Raw genomic sequence first — 17,819 nt, 5'->3', positions numbered from 1 at the left:
CTGTGCAGGCACCGCTGAACCCATTTCACAGAGGGAAAAACCAAAGCCTAGAGTGGGAACACGAGGTGAGAGGGAGTGGATCCTGACTGGACCCCCCTCTATCTGATCTCAAAGCTGGGGGTAGGGGGCACAGGATGGGGTGGGCCTGAGGGACGAAGGGCAGAGGTGAAGGGTGCACAGCTCTTGGGGAAACTGCAGCTGACTGCATGTGCCCTGAAGGGGCCGCACCCCCCATCCCAGGGCAGGCAGGGCTGCCGCAGCTGGCTGCACGGGGCGGGGACAGGCCTCAGAGATGGGAGAGGCTGGGGCGGGGGGCCAGGGGGGAGGCCAGACGGATGAGACAGGAGAGGACGGATTCATGGGAGCACAGAGACTGGCCGGAGCAGGGAATGGGCGAGGAGGGCCGAGGAGGGGCCCAGGTCGTGCAGGCGCAGGTGGGTCCCTGGAGGTGGACAGACGTGGGGCCCAGAGAGGGAGGGCTGGGCAGAGGGCCTCCGTCAGCCGGGGTGGGGTCTGGCTCTCCTGTCAGGAGGCCATCCCGGGTGGGGTGCAGGCGCCGTGGCCGGACTATCCTTGCCGGGTCTGCTGAGCCAGGGGGCAGGATCGGAGAGGGGAGGACACCCCTTCCTTCCGGGCGCTCTGTTCTGTGCTCCCGAAGTCGTCCCATGTTGGCTTCCAGCAAGAGGGGCTGGGAAACGTCCAGTGTGTTCCAGCTGCTCTTTGTCCAGTTCCCATCAGTGGCTCGGATCCTGAGGAGGATGCTGAGTGACGTCGGGGACAACTGGTCTCCACCAGCGGCACCTGTGGGCGGCCTGTGACTTGGGGCGGCTAATGTCACTAAGCCTCCGTTTCCACCCCTGCTTCATGGATGCGAGGCTCTGCTCCCAGGGCACTCGGATGACCCTGTGTGCGTGCCAGGTGGAGGCTGAGGCCTGCTGGGGGGGGACCAGCCCCTCGGGGGGGAGAGGGAGGGGCCGCAGACAAGCAGTGGCCAGCAAGGCAGGGACAGTGAACTAACAGGGATGGTGTCCCACCGTGGAGGTTGGAGAGGGTGGCTGAGCAGAGCACTGGGACCCGGGCAGATGAGCTTCAGAGGAGAGCGGAGGGAGCCAGAGCTGCAGGGAGAGAGCGGCTGGAGAGGGAGGGCTGAGGGGACACCAGGGACATGGGGACGTGTGGGCAGGGCTGCCAGGTCCTCCGACAGGGAAGACACATCTAGGGGCCCTGGGTGGGCCGTTGTGAGCAGACCCCTTGGCCACACACCCTGACCGCGGGCCAGTCTCCCGGAGGTGGGAGGCCTGGGTGTCCAGCCAGAGGAGGGAGGCCAGCAGGACAGACCTGTTCCCCAAATCACACAAAGGGAAGGAAAGTCACCAGGCCTGGGTCACTTCAGGCAGGACGCGGGTGACTCCGGCAGTAACCACGCTCACTTAAGAAATTAGACAGAGCTTTATTAAATAAACCAAATAGAGATGTGCCTGTTTACATCTGAGTTGTCGATTTGAGCTCAAGTGTTACGCAAGGCACAATTCTTCCCGTCTCCAGCTTAAAAAGAATAAATTGCGTGGCCTGGCCCCCAGGACTGAGGTGGATTCACGCGTGTGGCTCAGGGCTGGGCTGGAGTTCCCATGGCGCGGTCTACAGGGTCCAGGCTCCGGACTGTCCTGGGGGGCCCCGGCCTCAGGCAGAGGCTGCGTCCTGAGGTCTCGGCTGCTGCGTGGACGAGGGGCTGGGAGGAGGGAGTTTCGGAGTAGCGCCTCCTTCCGGCTGGCTCGGCTCCCCCTTCCCTGGCCCCCGGGAGCTGCCTGGAGGGAGGCCGTCCTGTGGGCGGCCCTGGCTCAGATCTGCTGAGGTGCTTCGGACAGAAGGAGGGACAGATAACACAGGTCTCTGTGCTCTGGCAGAACAAGGAGGCGTCTCAGAATGAGCAAACGCAAGAAGGGCCCCATCTCCAGCCCAAGGACACTTGCCAAGCAGGGACTCCGAAGTCCCCGTGCTGATAGCGGAGCCCGGACAGGAGGATGAGCCAGACCCACGGGCTGTCCCCCGGGTCAAGGCCAAGTCCGGGAGGGGCTTCCCAGCTCAGGGAACAAAGAACCACAGAGGACCGCCATCCATTCACAGGGGCCGAGGAGGGCACAAGGCCCACGTCAGGTGCCCCCGCGAAGCTGAGCCGGGGCGGCCCCGGCGCTACGTCCCTGGCTCTCCTTGCGCAGTGGCAGCGCCGGGCTGGCCCCTCACGTCCGCTTGCTCCCCGTTCCCCAGCAGGAGCCGGACGAGGGGAAATGTAGTCTCCACAGGGAGATGGACGCACACAAGTAAAAGAGTAATTACAAGTACTTCCCTGAGATCACTGCGGCCACACCGCCCCAGACGCCATCTGCACCGCGCTCCCGCCTGCCCCACGCCCTGGAGGGGGTAGGGACGGAGAAAATCAAAGCCCAAGTGGACGCCGCCCGGAAATCCCAACCACCAGGCGGAGGAAGGGGCCAGGTCCCCCGCCTTGTAAGACTCTGAAGCGAAACAAGAAAGCAAAACCAGAAAAACCCAAAGAGCAAACTTAAACACCCCCAACAAGGAGCAGCGTGCGGGCAGAGCTGACCCCAGTTGACAAGGGCGGCGGCAGCAGCGAGGCGGGCCTGGGCCGGAGGCCGCGCGGGCGGGCGGGCTGGCGGGCGGGCATCCCTGTGGTGGAGGCCGGCAACGTGGCCTCCAGCCCAGCCCCGCGGGCTAGTGGGACGTGTGCGCCGGGCTCCACAGCCCCGAAGGAGGACTGGCTCGGCGGACAGGGGGCAGCACGCTGAAAGGCATGGGCGACGATGAGGCAGCAAAGTCTAGCGGGGAGAGAAGCGCAGTGAGGGACGCAGCAGAGGGGGCGCCGGAGAGACAGCCCCCAGGCGCAGCCCTCCACACAGCTGGTCCTGCCGGGGACCCGCCCACCAGCTCCCATTTCCTCCAGGCCCGGACCGGCCCTCCGGGCCTCACGCCCTAGCCGCAGCTTTTGCCCAGGGCCAGCCAGGCCTTCTGAGACTCGGGGTTCCCCCCAGGACCCCTCCTCTGAGCCCCAGCTCTGCCAGGGTGGCTACTCACAGTGGGGGCTGTGCCGCGGGCTGGCTCGCGGGGAGAGGGCGGGTGGCGCGGGCTCCCGGGGCGCGCAGACCGTGTGGTAGGCTGCAGACGGCGAGGTGTTAGAGTTGGGGCTGGAGGGGGAAGCAAACCGGCAGGGGTGGGGGCAGCGCGCCAGCTCACCTATGATCATGACGGCCGTGCTGGCCAGCAGGGCGAAGAGCGTGAAGAACATGACTTGGTAGGAGTCCAGGAAGTGCTGGAAGCGGCCTGCGCCGTCTGCCATGCCAGGAAAGACAGTCACCCAGGCCGCCACGGGGCCCCCGTGTCCCGAGGGCGGGGGCCCCCCACATCTCGGGCTACCTGAACCCATCTGGTTTCACCTGGGACCCTGCTTCCTGGGACTGCCCACCGGTCAGCGGTAACCTCCCACCCCGTTCAAGCGGGGAAGAGGCCTGCCTGGGGGCGTCTGGAGGGAGTGGGTTGCCCCGAAGTCTCCCAACCAGTCACCTCCCTGCCCTGAGGCGCCCAGGGCTCCCCGCGGCCCCCCGCGGCTGCCTCTCACCTGCCCTCAGCCCAGGGTCTCTGACTGCGCCCCCCCACTCTGCTCCCCAGTCCAGATCCAGTGGGAGCGGCCCCTCCCCCCAGCAGAGGCTAGGCCACTCCATGTGCCCCCCCACCCCAGCCAGATCTTCAGACTCCATCCTTCCTCCCTGCGTTTGGAATCTGCCCTGTTTCGGGGAGAGGGGGTGCTTCTCGGGCATCGGCCTAGCCCAGGCCCGGCACACAGCAGGCACTAAGACATGAGCGCAGAAGAAAGGCACTCATCCACTGCCAAGCGCCCGCGCCCACGCCCACGGTGTGTCAGGTGGGCCCTGTTCTAAATGCTGTCCTCACATACTGACTTCCACGGGGGAGGGGCGGTGGAAACCGCCATAATTAATCACATCAATCCCCATGCAGGCGGGCTGCCCGCCACAGCGCTGTGGAAGGAGGAGGAGGGCAGGAGGGCCTGCGAGTGAGGTCTGAGTTCCCTGCTCTGCAGCACAGCGGTGTGTGTGTGTGAGGGGCAGGGACCCCGGGGACCGGCCTCCCCAACAGAAGGAACAGCGAATGCCAAGAGGTCGACTAGGGGCTGCCCGGGTTCCAGAAGCAGGAAGGAGGCCAGCGTGGCCAGGGCAGTGCGTGTGAGGGGTCGGGGGGCCTGGGCTTTTCCCCGAGGCGGGGCCGCGCAGAGCGGCGAGCACAGGAGGGGCGCTCTCCAATCCCCTGTAACAGGGCCCCCTGGCCTCCGAGGAAGCAGAGCCCGCAGGACAGCGCGTCAGTGACTCACTCTGGGGGCATCTGCAGCTGTGGCTCCTCCAGCAGCCCCCGGACGCCCCCGTTCCACTCCCAGCTGGACCGTTCTGGCCCGTCCCTCCCCGAGGGTGTCCCGCCCCGACTCACGAGGCCCAGGCCCTCGGCGATCCATCACAAAGACCACAGTGACCGGGACGGTGATGGCCTGGTTCGTCATGGGGCTGGAGAAGGTCAGGGTGGTGGACAGAGGCCCACGGCTGCCGGCCGCGGGGTCCGAGATGCCGACCGTGTAGGTGATGAAGCTGGGCAGCCCTAGAGATTTCTCCTTCACGAAGGCCAGCACGGCTGGGGACCCTGACTTCACCTGGGAGAGATGCCGAGGCTGAACTTGGGTCTGATGGCCGTGCTGCCCTCCCAGCCTGCAGACTGAGGGGGGACCCTGCCAGGCGCCCTCCCCAGGCAGCAACGCTGCCTGGGCCCTTCTGACCGTCAGCCTGCGGCCCCAGAGCCAGAGAAGTGCGCCGCCATTCTGGGGCGTGTCTAAGGAAAGGACACACCAGTATCACGGGATTCTAACCAAGCACCCCTTAAACAGAGACATGCGTGATCTCCCAAGGCCAGCTTCCTGAGGGGCAGCCTGGAGCCTGGTGGGCCCTCCACGCCCCCCAGCGCATTCACTCCTGTCTCGCTCTGAAGATGTTCAGCCGCAGAGGAGGGAGCGGCAGAGATGCCAGCGAGCCCGTTTCACGTTGCCCCGACCCTCCTCCCAGCCTGCTGGGCTCCAGGCCGGTGGCGTCACGCACCACCACTCAGCAGCCGGGGACACCCAGGCCCGGAGACACGCACACAATGGTCCCCGCGTGCGGGATCAGCGATCAGTTAGGGGTTAGAACTTTCCTTCCTGCCCTGGCAGCCTGCGTTCCTGCCCTGAAGTCACTCATGGAACACGGGACATGTTCGCTGAGCGCTCGCGGGCTGTCGGGCAGGCCCCGCCCCTCTCCTCCAGCTGAGGAGACCGGCAGCCGTCCTGACAATTCGTGCACTCACACTGGCTGACGGTCAGCATGGGAAGAGGAAAGGGGGGTGTTAACTTCTTTGAATTTTTAATTTAAATTTTAGATCCTAAAGAGAGGCGGTCCAGGGTTTCCACGCTCCACCTGGTCCTGCCTCATCCTGACCCTCTCTGGTGTCCCAGCTTCTGCGAGGGCAGCACTCACCTCCAGGTTCTCCAGAACCTCCACGGTGCCAAAGACCTTGACCTCGGAGCTGGTGTCGTGGTTGCTCAAAAGGATTTCGGCCTGGTCGGCGTAAAGCCCTGGGCTGAAAGGTACCTCGGCCCCGACCTGCTCTCCGGAGACGCGGCTGCCCGGGATGGAGGCAGTGACCAGCAGCGCCGTCCTCCTCATGCTCAGGTGCTTCAGCTGCTTGTCCGTCAGCCTGAGCATCGTGATGGAGCAAAGGTACCGGCCTGCGGAGACCAGGGCGTCGTCCCCTCTCCACCCAGCCTGGGGCTGTGCCTCCTCCCTGCTGCTCCGACTGGAGGACTCCTATTCACCCTGCAGAGCCCAGGGGAGGCACCGCCACCCTCAGGGACCCCCTGGGAAGCCCCTCCTCGGTGCCCCGGCCCGCCCTGGACACCCGCTTTGTGACCAGCGCTCCCCTCGCCGTCTCTGGCTCCTCTGTTCACCACATCCCAGTGCACTGACGTCCCCTGAGCCCCTGTCCCTCAGGGCCCAGCCAGCCTGGCTCAGAACAAGGACAAGGGAATGGTGAGCACGGCCCAGCACTGGCCGCGCGTCAAGCGGGGCTGACTCCTGGACAGCCGCCGGCCCAGGGGCAGCAGGATGCTCTGTGCACGCCTGGCCCGTGCCTGACCCACAGCAGGTGAATGAGCTGAATGAACACCGTGGAGCAGGGCCTTGGAAACCAGGATGCCTTGGTTGGGGGTCCCTTCTATGCCCCACCGGCCAGGTGCCCCCAGGCGAGTTGGCTTCCTTGCTGGCCCCGTTTCCCTTGTCAAGTGGAGGTAACATTGCACCCCTTGTGAGGCTGTGCAGGGGAAACACGCAGGGCCTGGGACCACCAAGTGCCTACCCTGCACGAAGCCCCGAGCCCAGGCCCTGCACACAGTGGGCCCTGAGGACACAGCTCCTGACTCAGGATGCTGAGTGCTGCCGCCAGAGCGAGCACAGGACAGGAGGGCCTCGCAGGCCCCTGGGAGCCACATCTGGGCTCACGGACCCGCGTCATGTGGCCGCTAATCTCCCCTGGGAAGGTGGGGCCGCAAGGTCTTGGAAAGATCTGAAGATGAGCCACATGCTCGTCCAGTCACTCTCATCACAGCCGGTCCCACTGAGGACGCAGCGTGAGCACGTGGCAGGCACTGTCCTTCCGACTGCCCACAGCAGCCCCTGACAGGTGGCCTGCCTCTGGGAGCGAGCGAGCCGGTGCCGCTCCAGCCCATGGTGTCACCCGCAGCCCGGTCACCGGGCAGCTGCACTCTCTATATGCCGCCTGGCCCTCAGCTACTGAGTAAGGACCTTTCCATCCCTCTCAGTGCCCCCCTACCCCGTCAGGCCGGCAACAGGAAGGGCTGGGAACCAGGTTTCCCCAGTCTGTGCCAAGTCCTTTCTGCCACGGGTCGGTGGCTGCTTAGAGTGGCCAAGACCTGGCCCAGGGATGCCGGCCCCTCCCGGGGGCCACAGTGACCCAGAGGCCAGGGTGACAATGGCACCAGTCCCAGGCTGGGCTCCTGAAGGACGCTGCCCCCACCCCGACCCCGGACCGCTGGCCATCGTGAGCCAGGTGCACTGAAGGCAAACCCTCCGCGCAGGTCAGCGTTGGCTTCCAGCACTGGCGGACTTACCCAGAGCAGCGTCAAACTCCGGTTCTGCCGTGAACACCTCTCGTGCTGGGAAGTCAAAGTCGTCCTGCTTGAACTGCAGCTGGCAGCTGAGGAGGGACTCTGGGCGCAGGGCCGCAATGGTTTCCACCTGGGCAGGGGAGCACTCGCCTGGAGAGGGGAGAAGGGCGTGGGCCTGCTGGCCGCCCCCTCGAGGCCCCCGAGGCAGACCTCCAGCAGGAGGACGCACGAGCAAGCCACACAAAGGCTGGCCGCCCGCGAACTGGCACCCACACCATGCTCCTCCCGACGTGATGGTGCTGCAGTTTCGGAAAGCTGAGGACGAATTATAGGGGAGGGGTGATTCTGGATCAGGGGCAAACACAGCATTTTTTTCCTGACACCGCGTCCAGTGGCACGGCAGATGGGTCAGGCCCACTGGTGCGTGTCGTCTGTCCCTGTCAACAGGGGAGACGGGCAATTTACTCCTGGACGTCAGGAGGGTGCCAGTCCCCGCTAATGCCCTGAGCACCATTCTGGTAAGTGCGCAGTACTGTCTGCTCGTCCCGGACGCAGTAAAGCATCATCAGAACGAGGACGGTGGTACTTAGTTCTACCCGTCAAGTGGTTAAAAAACAGCCTGTGTTGATGTATCTGTTTCTGGCAGCTGCTGTCCAGGGCAGTCACGGGCAGGGGGTGAGGTCGAATGTTCTGTGCGTGACTGGGGAGAATCGAAGTCGGCGGGGAGGCCTGCTAAGCCATTATTTCCTGGGATGGATGGTGGTGAGTTTCGGCTTTGCTAGGGTGCCCTGGGGCGGACAGCGCGTCTCCAGCCCAGAAACAGGCAGTTGCTGGACGCCGGGCTCTTTCAGGAAGATCCCGTCACTGCTTCTGCTGTGGAGCACTCGGATTTCGGGCCAGCTGGGTTAGGTGCTGGCTCGAGTGTGAGTAGGAAGAGCAGACCAAAGTCGTCGGAGGGCACGAGACGCCCGCCCCACTCCCCAGCCCGCAGGGCCCACGGCCGCCCGAGCCCCCCACGCCGTACCTCTCAGGTTAGAGCTCCGGTCTCCCACGGTGACCATCACTTTGGAGGCCGCAACCTCCTGGAAGCCGGTCTGGACGGGGCGGACGTACCGGGCCACGATCCTCTGAGGGACGCTGATCACGATCTGTGGAGGGAGCCAAGGCCGCGTCCATGAGCGCTGACCGTGTATGGCCAGGCATCTGTGACGTGGGTACTGCCCTTTTCAAGGTACAGGGGACAAAACCGAGCTGGCTGGGATGTGGTGGCCCCAGGCTGCTCAGACTCCCCATGGGAACGGCGGCTGCTCCCAGCCGCAGAGCAGGCCGGGGCGGAACAGCCCGCCTGGATTCACTTGGCAGTTGGAGGTGGGAGGCCGATTTGGGCTCCCCTGACAGCGACAATCACGTCTCTGCACATCAATTTGGTTAATTCATCTCTCAGCAAAAAGAGAAGATGCCACTTCACTTCATTGTCACTTATTCAAAATAAATTGACCCGACCAGACGCAAGCTCACACTGCCTGGTGGTGGGGGCTACGCCAGTCTTCGAGGCTTTCTCCCTGCCCACCCCCTCCCCACCAACCGCTGCACCCAAACACCCCGCCGCACGCCTTCCTGAGGCAGGACGAGCTCTCCGCCGCCTCCGGGCAGGAGGCCATCCGGGCTCTGGGTCTCCCTCCTCCCCAGGGCCCCCGCAGCACTGGAGGCAGACTGGAAGCTGGCCCCTCCACCTCCGGACTGACCAGCGGTCCCCATGCCCCTGCCCTGGTACCTCCCTCCACCCGTCTTCTCTGCTCCTGACCCCAATCTGCAGTCTCCTCTTGGGGGAGGCCCCAAGGCCTTGACCCCACTCCCGACTTGCTCCGGTAGGCCCTGCGCGTTCCCGCCACTCCCAGGGCTTCCGATTTTGTCTGTACTGCAGACCCTCCCTCACCACCCTGCCCCCAGCCACCTGGAGCTGCAGACGCGTCACCACCAGCCCCACCTGGAAGAGCCACAACCCCCTCCAGTTCACCAGCCCCTTCCCTCAGCACCAGCCCTTCTGTGGCCCCCTCTCTGCAAAGGGCCATCACCCACCTGGTTGCCCAAGCCAGACCTGGAGACTCGCCCCCCAGGCCTCCTCTCCCCTCTAGCCCCACTGCCAGTCACCAGGCTCTAACAACCCTCCTTCCCCCATCTCCCCAAACCCACCCGGGGGCACCAGCCAGGGCCCAGCTTCCACCTCCCAGCTGCCACCCTGCAGCAGCTCCCCTCCCCTCAGGCCCTTAGACTCGGCCAGGCACCGGCCGTCTCTCCAGACACACCTCTGATCTGCAACGGTCTTTGCTTAAAAGAAGCTCCAATAATCCCTCCTGCACTGCACCCGGCATGAGTTTCACCCTCTCACCCTGAGCAGGGGCAGCCAATACCGACTAAGCGCTTGCTGTGTGCTGAGTACCATTCTAAGTGTTTCATGCAATAATAGTATCCCCATTTTACAGGTGAGAAAACTGAGGCACAGAGAGGCTAAATAACTTGCCCAAGGTCACACAGCCTCTCAGTGGCCCAGCTGGGATGTGAACCCAGGCAGCCTGGCCCCAGAGCCCGTATGCGTAACCACTCCAGGAGCTACCCAGAATCGAAGGCATGTCGTGATCTGATCACAATGCCATCCCCTACATCCCAGGATCCAGCCCCAGGACTCTGCTCCTGAACCCCACACACCTTTGCCAGGCCATGCCCTCCTCTGCCAGCACCCCCACCCTACCCTGGCCCTGGCCGGGCTGCTTCTGGGAGGGTGTTGCTTTATTAGCCCCAAGGTGTCTCTATGTGCAGGGGGCTGGCCCCAGCTGCAGAGCTGCCGCACTGAACATGTGCGCTATTAGGTTAAACTGCTGGACTCCACAGAGCACACGCTGGCTCTAACGATGAGACACGTGGAAGGCGGCCAGGCTCTGCTCACTGATTCACTCTCGGCTGGAGAGAAATAGGAGGAGAGCAATTTTGTTTGCTTCCAGAAAGACTCAAAAGGTGACTTGCTGGGGGAGTTTAACTTTGCCGGTGACACCAAATGGCCACACGGGGCCGCCCATGGCCGGGACTCCCAGGGCACACCCCCAGTGGACAGTCCTGCCCTCGGGGCTCAGCCTCAAGGCCACAGTGCGAAGGCACTGGGATCCCCCAGGAGGCCACCTCTGTGCTCACACCATGGCGAACAGGGGAGACGCTACCCCGGTAGGAGAGGGGAAGCTGCCCTCACGGCAGGGTCGTGACACCCCATCCTGACCGCCTCCCAGGGTGCTGGGGCCTTTTTCTTAGAGAAAAGAGAATCGCTCAGTATTGAAAGCTTAGGGCTCCATCCCAAGAGGGTCAGCCACGAGCGCCCCAAGCCTCACCTCCTTGTAGGTCCTCAGGTGCCCAGCGACCTCATAGAAAACAGTCACAGATCCTGCCTCCTGGGCCACGGCCACGCCTGTCTTGGGGTCCACGTGGAGGACGCTGCTGGCAGACGAGCTCCAGGTCCCGGGGACACCTGGGACAGGAAGCCTACATGTGACCTGCCTTTCCCATGCCTGGCCCTCCAGCCACCCCGTCACCTGGGCGGCGTCCTGGCCGCCCCGCCTCTGCGCTCCACGGCGCCTCCCCTCGTGCTCCTGGCTGCGGCCACCTGGGGCCATCTCCCTTCTCCTGGCGCCCCTGCTCTCTGCACAGCCGTCGCCCTGCCCCACATGACGCCTCCCTGCTTGGACTCTCTCGGTCATTCCCCATCCTGGGATGAGCCGGGTGCTGACCCTCCAGGGCTAGCCTGCTGCACACCTCCCCCATGTACTGTCCCTGTCCCCGCACCCTGCTCAGCCACTCCCTCTGTGCAGCTCAGGGCTGTCACTAGACAGCGGTCCTTAGTGAAAAGCCAATCTCGTCATGTAATAAATATGATGAAAAAATTCAATAGCCATGTTCTATTTGCAACTAATGATACGTTTTTCTTTAAAGGCAATGTTCATTTATTCCTTTTTAAATTTATTCCTTTAAAGATGAATTTAATTAGGTTTAAAAAAGGGAGTCAATTTGAAAAAAAACTAAGTAAATAACAGTCCCTGTGGCTCGCGGATGTATGGGCGGCGAGGGAGTCACCCCCCAGCCCTACAGCTGTGCAGGGCCAAGGCTCCTTCCCAGGGCTGGTGGCCTGGCGCAGCAGCCCTGGCCACGGAGCCGATCCCGGTGAGATCACCAGTGCCTCAGCTGCCCTGGCCACGTCTCTGGTGCCCGTGGCTCGTGGTGCCGGGGCAGACGGTGTAGCTGCAGGGCATTTCCACACGGGCAGAAAACTCCTAGAGCAGGGTGGCAACCTTCTCTGCAAAGGCCAGACGACTTGTTGGGGCGTGTAGGCCCGAGGGTCTCTGACGCCACTGCTCAGCCCAGCAAAGGCAGCGTGAAAAGGGCCACCGGCAACGCACAGACGCAGTGGGGTGGCTGAGTTCCAAAGAAGTCCTCTTAGCAAACACGGGAAGCCTGGTAGGGGGCAGCAGTCTTCCGGCCCCTGCTCTAGGACACCCCCAGGTTCTACTTGAGCACCTGCCCCCCATGAGGCCGAGCGCCCAGGGCATCCACCCCATCTGGTTGTGCCCATGGCTTCGAGCATCCCCTCGGACAGAGCTCTCTTACCTTCCCGGCTGACCAGAACCGTGGCCAGACAGAGGACATCCCCCACCACCAGCGCTCCGGACAGCTCTGGGGAGATGGCCTGCAGGACGGGCAGTGGGACGAAGTCGGAGAGGCCCCCGTGCTCCGCGTCCCAGGCTCTGAGCAGTGTCAGGCCCACGCTGACTGTGCGGACCACGCAGGTGTTGTTGGCGGTGCCCTTCCCAATCTGCACAAACTCGTCCCTGGGCACAGGAGGAGACACAGGCTCTCAGTCTCAGGGGGGCTCCCAGTTCACAGGGAGGAGCCGCCCAAGGTCCCTGCTGGACGACGCGCCCGCCCACCGCACCCAGGCACCACCCCAACTCTTGTTCATGGAGTAGCTGCTCTGGGTGAGGGACCCACAGGCCACACAAACCTGACTTACCCACCAACCCGGGGGGACCCACGGCATCATCCCCACGTCCCGAGGGGAGGCCGAGGCCCAGAGGAAAGTGTACCCGGTGCTCCAGCCCCCCAACCCCAGCAGGGAACCAGGACACGCGGGGAGGCACCGGCCGCCCCCTGCGGTGTAACTGGGACACGCGGCATTGCCCCCGTCTGCTTCCTCATCCGCTGATCAGGAACGTACGTCACAGGTTGACGTGGGCATCAGACCCGGTGAGCAGCTGGGAAGCGCTCAGACCAGGGCGCAGTGCACAGCGGGCGCTCCATGTCAGCAGCCACCGTGGGGCCAGAGGGGAGGCTGGAGGGGCGGGGGAGGTCGGGGTCTCCGCTTCATCCCCTCCCTGCACCGTGCCTCCTGACTCCTGAGCCCTGACTGGTCTACTGGAGTCACATGCTTCAGCCATGGAAGGGCCTGTGGCTTCTGCAGGGAGGCGGGGGCGCTGGGACTCGCAGCTGCGCTCCCTCCAGGGCAGCCTGCGGCCCGGACCGGCAGACGCCCTGCTGTGTGCATGGAGCGCCACGGTTTGCCAGGGGCCCTCAGGACCACGGCCTGAGCTGATGGCCCAGGGGCCAGGCTACATTCCCATGTGGCAGGTGTGGACATGGAGCCTGGAGGGTGGCCTGCCCGAGCTCACAGGCCCCGCTCCAAGCCCCGCTCTTTGCCCCAGCGCCCGGCCCTGGGTGTGTTCAGTGACGCATCTGTGGCAGGGCCCGTGGGAAGGCGAGGCCACAGTGGTCCCCAACACCTGGACACAACCTCCTGCGCCCGGGAGACTCTGGGGCCCTGCTCCTTCCTCCTGGGTCTGAGGCGCCTCTCCTCTCCTCTAAGCTGGGCCTGCGTCTCCCAGGACAGTGGTTCTCAGCCTGCAGGGTCACCTGGAGGCCTTGTGAAAACACACTGTTGGCCCCGTGAACGTGCGTCTCTAAGGGTTCCCAGGTGACTGGGCTGGGGACCACACCTTGAGAACTGCAGGTCCAGCCCGTGGCCACGGCTCTCCTTCCTGGAGACCCCCTTTTCACATTAAGCCTGAGGCTGCAGTTCTATTTCAGAAGAGTCAGCCAAAAAAAACTGCCCCTGGAGCCTGATGGGACCCAGTATTCAAACCCTATTTCATTTCCTGGCTGTGTGGCCCTGGACAAGTGGCTTGACCTCTCTGGGCCTCAACAAATGGGCAACAGGGAGGAGTCAGTGAGACGGCACACAGAAGGGCCTGCCCACAGGAGACGTCAGGGAACATCGCACTCCTTCCTTGCTGGCGCCTTCTCCGACCAGCTTTTGCAGAGGGTGTAACTGATGCTTTGTGTCCACTGACCACAGGGCCAGGCCAGTGGCCAGGCTTGTCTGCATCTCCCCTGCGGCCCGGCTGTCATGGCTGCCCAAGTCTTATTACAAACCTTCCAGCCAGAGCCCAACATCTGCGTTTCGCTTCCTGCCTGTTAGGGGACGTCCCCGCTGAATGATTCTACACTGTGGGGTAATGAAGATTCTTGGCCACGCCTCCCCCCATCCTCCGCCTGGCCTGGTGCCTCCCCGTGGCCCTGTGGGTGTGGCGCACCCCCGCCCTTGGAAACTGAAAGTAACAAACTCTCCCTTCAGCGACGTTCGCCTCTCCGCGTGGTCACCTGTCCCCTGCATGAACCAAATCTGAGTCCAGTGGGGACCTGGCTTCATGAGGGGACCAGGGGGCACCCACACCCTACCTGTTAGTTGCAAAGTTGAGGATGGAATTGTGCGCATGGAAGACGTCGCCAGAGCTGTCGTGGAAGTGGACGGTGAAGGTCACGGTCACTCCCAGGGGCAGGGCTGCCAGAGCCTCCTTGTTCTGGGTGTGCAGGGCGGGGCTCATGGAGATCCTCAGGTACGAAACAGGGGACACCTGGGGACAGCGGGCAGCTGTGGTGACGACCATGCCAGGAATGCTTCTCTGGAGAGCCACCTCCCAAGGACCAGACATTTGCTCCAGCCGGTCCCCCTTTCAGGAGGCCTGGGGGCTGGACCCACCGAGGGGTCACGGAAAGGGCATCCCAGCCCGTGACACTGTCCCCCTCCTCACGTGGTGGCTGGTCTGACTCTGAGGAAACCTAAGCCACAGGAGTCAGATCCACAACTGTGAAAAACCCAGCTCATCGTTCACGCTGCAAACACCCCCGGACTTTGAGAGCTCAGTGCCGTCAGAGGGCCTGGCTCCCTGGGCACTGAAGAAGAGACCAGCCTGCTCCGGGCACAGAGGCAGTGTCCCCGGGGCCTCTGCAGACCCGGCCAGGAGCCAGGGGCAGGGGCCCCAGGGAGGGGACACGGAAAGGTGGGGCGATGGGCTTCAGGGGCCCAGGAAGCTGAGCTCCTCGAGGGGAGCCCTGGTCCTCTGAGTCCAGACAAAACGTAGCCTGGCCAAAAAGGCTGTCCCGATTTCTTTGCCAAAGGTCAGCAGTCCAGTGGCGGGCACACAGCTGGTGCTCAACACACATTTGCTGACACAGGAGGAGCCGTCAGACTCTTCCACCTACTCAAAAACGAGGGTGGAGGCTTCCCTGCCAGACGCTCACCTTGTAACAAGGAGACATTAATAAGGAAACAGGCCTACGACCCGAGCACAACCCGATTATTAAAGCGGTCGTATGTCTTCTCTGTCACCGAGGGTCAGAAAGTGGCTGTGATGAGATATGCAAAGAAAACTCCGCAGGACAAACCCCAGGACCCGACCGGGGACGCCCAAGGAGGCAGTCCTGTCACGAGGGAGCTCAGAAGGGGAGAGGGACATGGAGGAGCTGGATGGGTGTGGAGGACACACACCCGGGGCCAGGGCCTGGACACTGGCTGGCAATCACTGTGTGTCCTTGAGCAAGTCACTTCTACTCCGAGTCTCAGTTTCCTTGCCTAAAGTGGGGGCACCTCATTCTGCAAGGAGCTCATTTGTCACGTAATGGTTTCTGGGTCAGGACCCAGCACGTGCACTGGATGCTCTCAGGCGCCTGCCGGGTTCCAGGACACCGGAGTGCCAGTCCCAGCAAACCGTGGACCTCTCTGGGCCTCAGTTTCCCCACCTATGAATGAGGTCATTGCAGTCAATCATCTCCACGGATCTCTGGCTCTGACAGCCAGAAGACACTGCAGCTTCTTATCTAGCACCTTTGCCTGAGGGATTAAATAAATTCTTCCAAGTTCTCAGCTGGAAGGGGAAAGTCCATTCGCCTGTACACCCGCAAGGGGACAACAGTCCCATTGCTTTTATTCCTCCAGGAAGGAAGCAAACGTGATCCCACCTTGACAGCAACAATGGTAGTCTGATTGGCCCCGAACGCCTCTTGGGCGGTCACTTCGACCGTGGACATCCCGATCACGGGCCCCGACGTCAGGAGGCCCTTCTCGTCGACGTGCACGACGGGAACCTTCTCGGGCCCGTCCAGGACACGGAAGCTCAGAGAGGCCGCGCCGTCCCTTTGGGAAACAAAACAGGCCCGTGTTCACAGACAGCAGAGGCGGGCGGGGTGAGGACGAGGGGCCTGGGACTCGGGGGTCCCGCTGCTCCCGGAGAAGAGCAGGCCCAGTCCTGACCCCGCTGGGCAGTGGGACCACGTGCGGGCAGCCTGCTGCGGCCTCCTCAGTCACCGACGGAAAGCCTGATTTGGGAAACCAGTGCTCCTGGGAGGGCGGCATCTCCTGCGGAAGGACTCAAGGGCTGAGGGTCTCTCGGCAGCTGCCCGGATGCCTGCTGTAAAGGATCTCTCCGCGGCAGACTGCTGCCTTTGTTGAAAGAAGGCAGCCCGGCGCGGCGGGAAGAGGCGGGGGCTCTGAGCCGACGGAACCCCAAGGCTGTCCCCACAGCCCACGGACAAGCGGACGCCTGTAGGCACACGGGTCTCCCTGCCCACCTGGGTTTGCTCAGCCGTGAGATGGGAGCCCTGGCCCTGCCGTGCCCTATTTCCAAGGCCGATAACTAGATAACAAACAGGCCACTTGCTAGGAATGTGGTCTGGAAAACTACTGAGATACACACGCCAGGAGGCAGAACACAAATGGCGCATCTTTTATGCTAGTTTACATATTCATTCATGTTATGAAAAGAAGCCAGGAAGGAAAAGCTGCCGGCTCCCACCCTCTGTGCCGCAGCCCCCGGGCCCTCCCCAGGTGACTTTAACATTGCTTCGGCCTCCAATTTCTGCCCCCATCAACCACCCCCAACCTTAACCCGTGGAACCCCTAAGCACCCTTCAAGACCCCGCCTCAGCATCTCCGCCACTGGGCCTCCCGTTTGTCCTCACACGGAAGGCCCTTCTTTGGGTGCGGACTGAATGCCGCACCTCATTTCACAGCCGCCCCCCTCACGCTCCGCTCCTCTCTTCCCTGCCAGACTCCTCAGGGCATGGCTGTCATCCGGAGCCTGGCAGAGCCGCAGCTCACACTTTGGGCGGCTCGTCCATCGCGTGTGAGTGTGTGTGTCTCCAATAGCCCTCAAGGCCCCTGAATTTGCAACTGCAGTTCACACAGAGCGTCGCCACCCAAAGCGTCACCTTAGCATGCAAAGCAGGAGGCAGGTTTGTAGACATGCTCCAAACCTCGCTTCTCAGCAGTCAGGCGTGTCCCTACCGCCCGGGAGGGGCTAGAGCCGTGTTCTCCCGCGCCCCCGGTGAGGCCCCGGCGGCTCGTTCCTCGACCACACAGTGAGTGGCAGGTCCTGAGACACAGGGGCACTTGAAACGCTGACCACCCTGAGGCTGGCTCTCTCCCCTCTTTGAAAAACTGGATTTCTGCAGCAGGCGTGAAAGGTCCTGGGCCACAGAGAGCAGAGGGGCCCCCTCTGCGGGAGGTGAGGCCGCACCGCTGCCAGCACGACACGGGAGGTGTGCCCGGAGCACTCAGGGCTCCTGACAACTGACAAATGGCCGCGGGACGTGGGCGCGGCCTCCCGCCTGGACAAGGCCCGGCGCTGAGTCACGCACCTGTTGGTCTGGAGCTTTATGAACGAGTTGGGCGACATTAACACACGCTCGGCTTCTATCTCAGGGCTCAGCACCCGCAGCTTCTCGAACACCTGGAACAGAGGGCGCGCTGTGCTTCCTGTGACGTCTGCCTGCCTCCCAGCGGCAGGGCCCGGGGGCCAGACGTGAGAGGCCCTGAGGCCAGCACCCGCCAGGCCGCTGGTGCCGTGATGGCGAGGGCCGGCCTTTAAGAGGTCAAAGGTGTGATGAGGGTGCTGCTGAACCCCACGAGGGCTGCTGGCGGGGCCAGGAACACGGGCCTCCCTGGGCTCTCAGACGGGGTGTGGAAGGCGGCTCGCAGACTAACCGGCCAATGGTCCTCTCGGTGGGACCCTGCCAGGACTGAGCCTGGAGAAAGCTCTAAGTTCTCAGTGAGACACACTGCCCCGCATGTGCCCATCCCAGAGCCTCCCTCCTTCCAGCCCCTCCGCCCCAGGAGCCCTCGACTGTCGGCTCCCACAGGACCCGCACAGAGATGGTGCAGCGCGCCCGGCAGACCCAGGCCAGCGGACAGTGAACCTGATGATGTGGATGGAATCTGACC

At 63.4% G+C, this 17,819-nt stretch overlaps 1 protein-coding gene across 2 annotated transcripts in view; it reads right to left on the bottom strand.

Annotated features, from left to right (window-relative positions):
* Nucleotides 1-1,430: 1,430 nt before the first annotated feature.
* NUP210 (nucleoporin 210) overlaps nucleotides 1,431-17,819 on the bottom strand; it is an 88,944-nt gene continuing 72,555 nt past the window's right edge. Inside the window, exons 29-40 of one of the 2 annotated variants that reach the window (XM_072941945.1) lie at nucleotides 17,237-17,328; nucleotides 15,560-15,734; nucleotides 14,000-14,175; nucleotides 11,876-12,096; nucleotides 10,606-10,742; nucleotides 8,253-8,376; nucleotides 7,232-7,378; nucleotides 5,583-5,833; nucleotides 4,513-4,729; nucleotides 3,250-3,345; nucleotides 3,091-3,171; nucleotides 1,431-2,834 (exon numbers count right to left, since the gene is read on the bottom strand). In XM_072941945.1, the coding sequence (XP_072798046.1) occupies nucleotides 2,731-2,834; nucleotides 3,091-3,171; nucleotides 3,250-3,345; nucleotides 4,513-4,729; nucleotides 5,583-5,833; nucleotides 7,232-7,378; nucleotides 8,253-8,376; nucleotides 10,606-10,742; nucleotides 11,876-12,096; nucleotides 14,000-14,175; nucleotides 15,560-15,734; nucleotides 17,237-17,328 (1,821 nt within the window). In that variant the 3' untranslated portion in view covers nucleotides 1,431-2,730. Of the gene's footprint in view, nucleotides 2,835-3,090; nucleotides 3,172-3,249; nucleotides 3,346-4,512; nucleotides 4,730-5,582; nucleotides 5,834-7,231; nucleotides 7,379-8,252; nucleotides 8,377-10,605; nucleotides 10,743-11,875; nucleotides 12,097-13,999; nucleotides 14,176-15,559; nucleotides 15,735-17,236; nucleotides 17,329-17,819 lie in introns of those variants that run through there. The other variant, XM_072941946.1, reaches the window with a different exon arrangement.

The sequence above is a fragment of the Vicugna pacos genome, chromosome 17, assembly GCF_048564905.1.
Source record: "Vicugna pacos chromosome 17, VicPac4, whole genome shotgun sequence".
Lineage (NCBI taxonomy): Eukaryota > Metazoa > Chordata > Mammalia > Artiodactyla > Camelidae > Vicugna > Vicugna pacos.
Note: the sequence above shows the minus strand (reverse complement) of the source record. Positions and strands in the feature narration are given on the sequence as shown.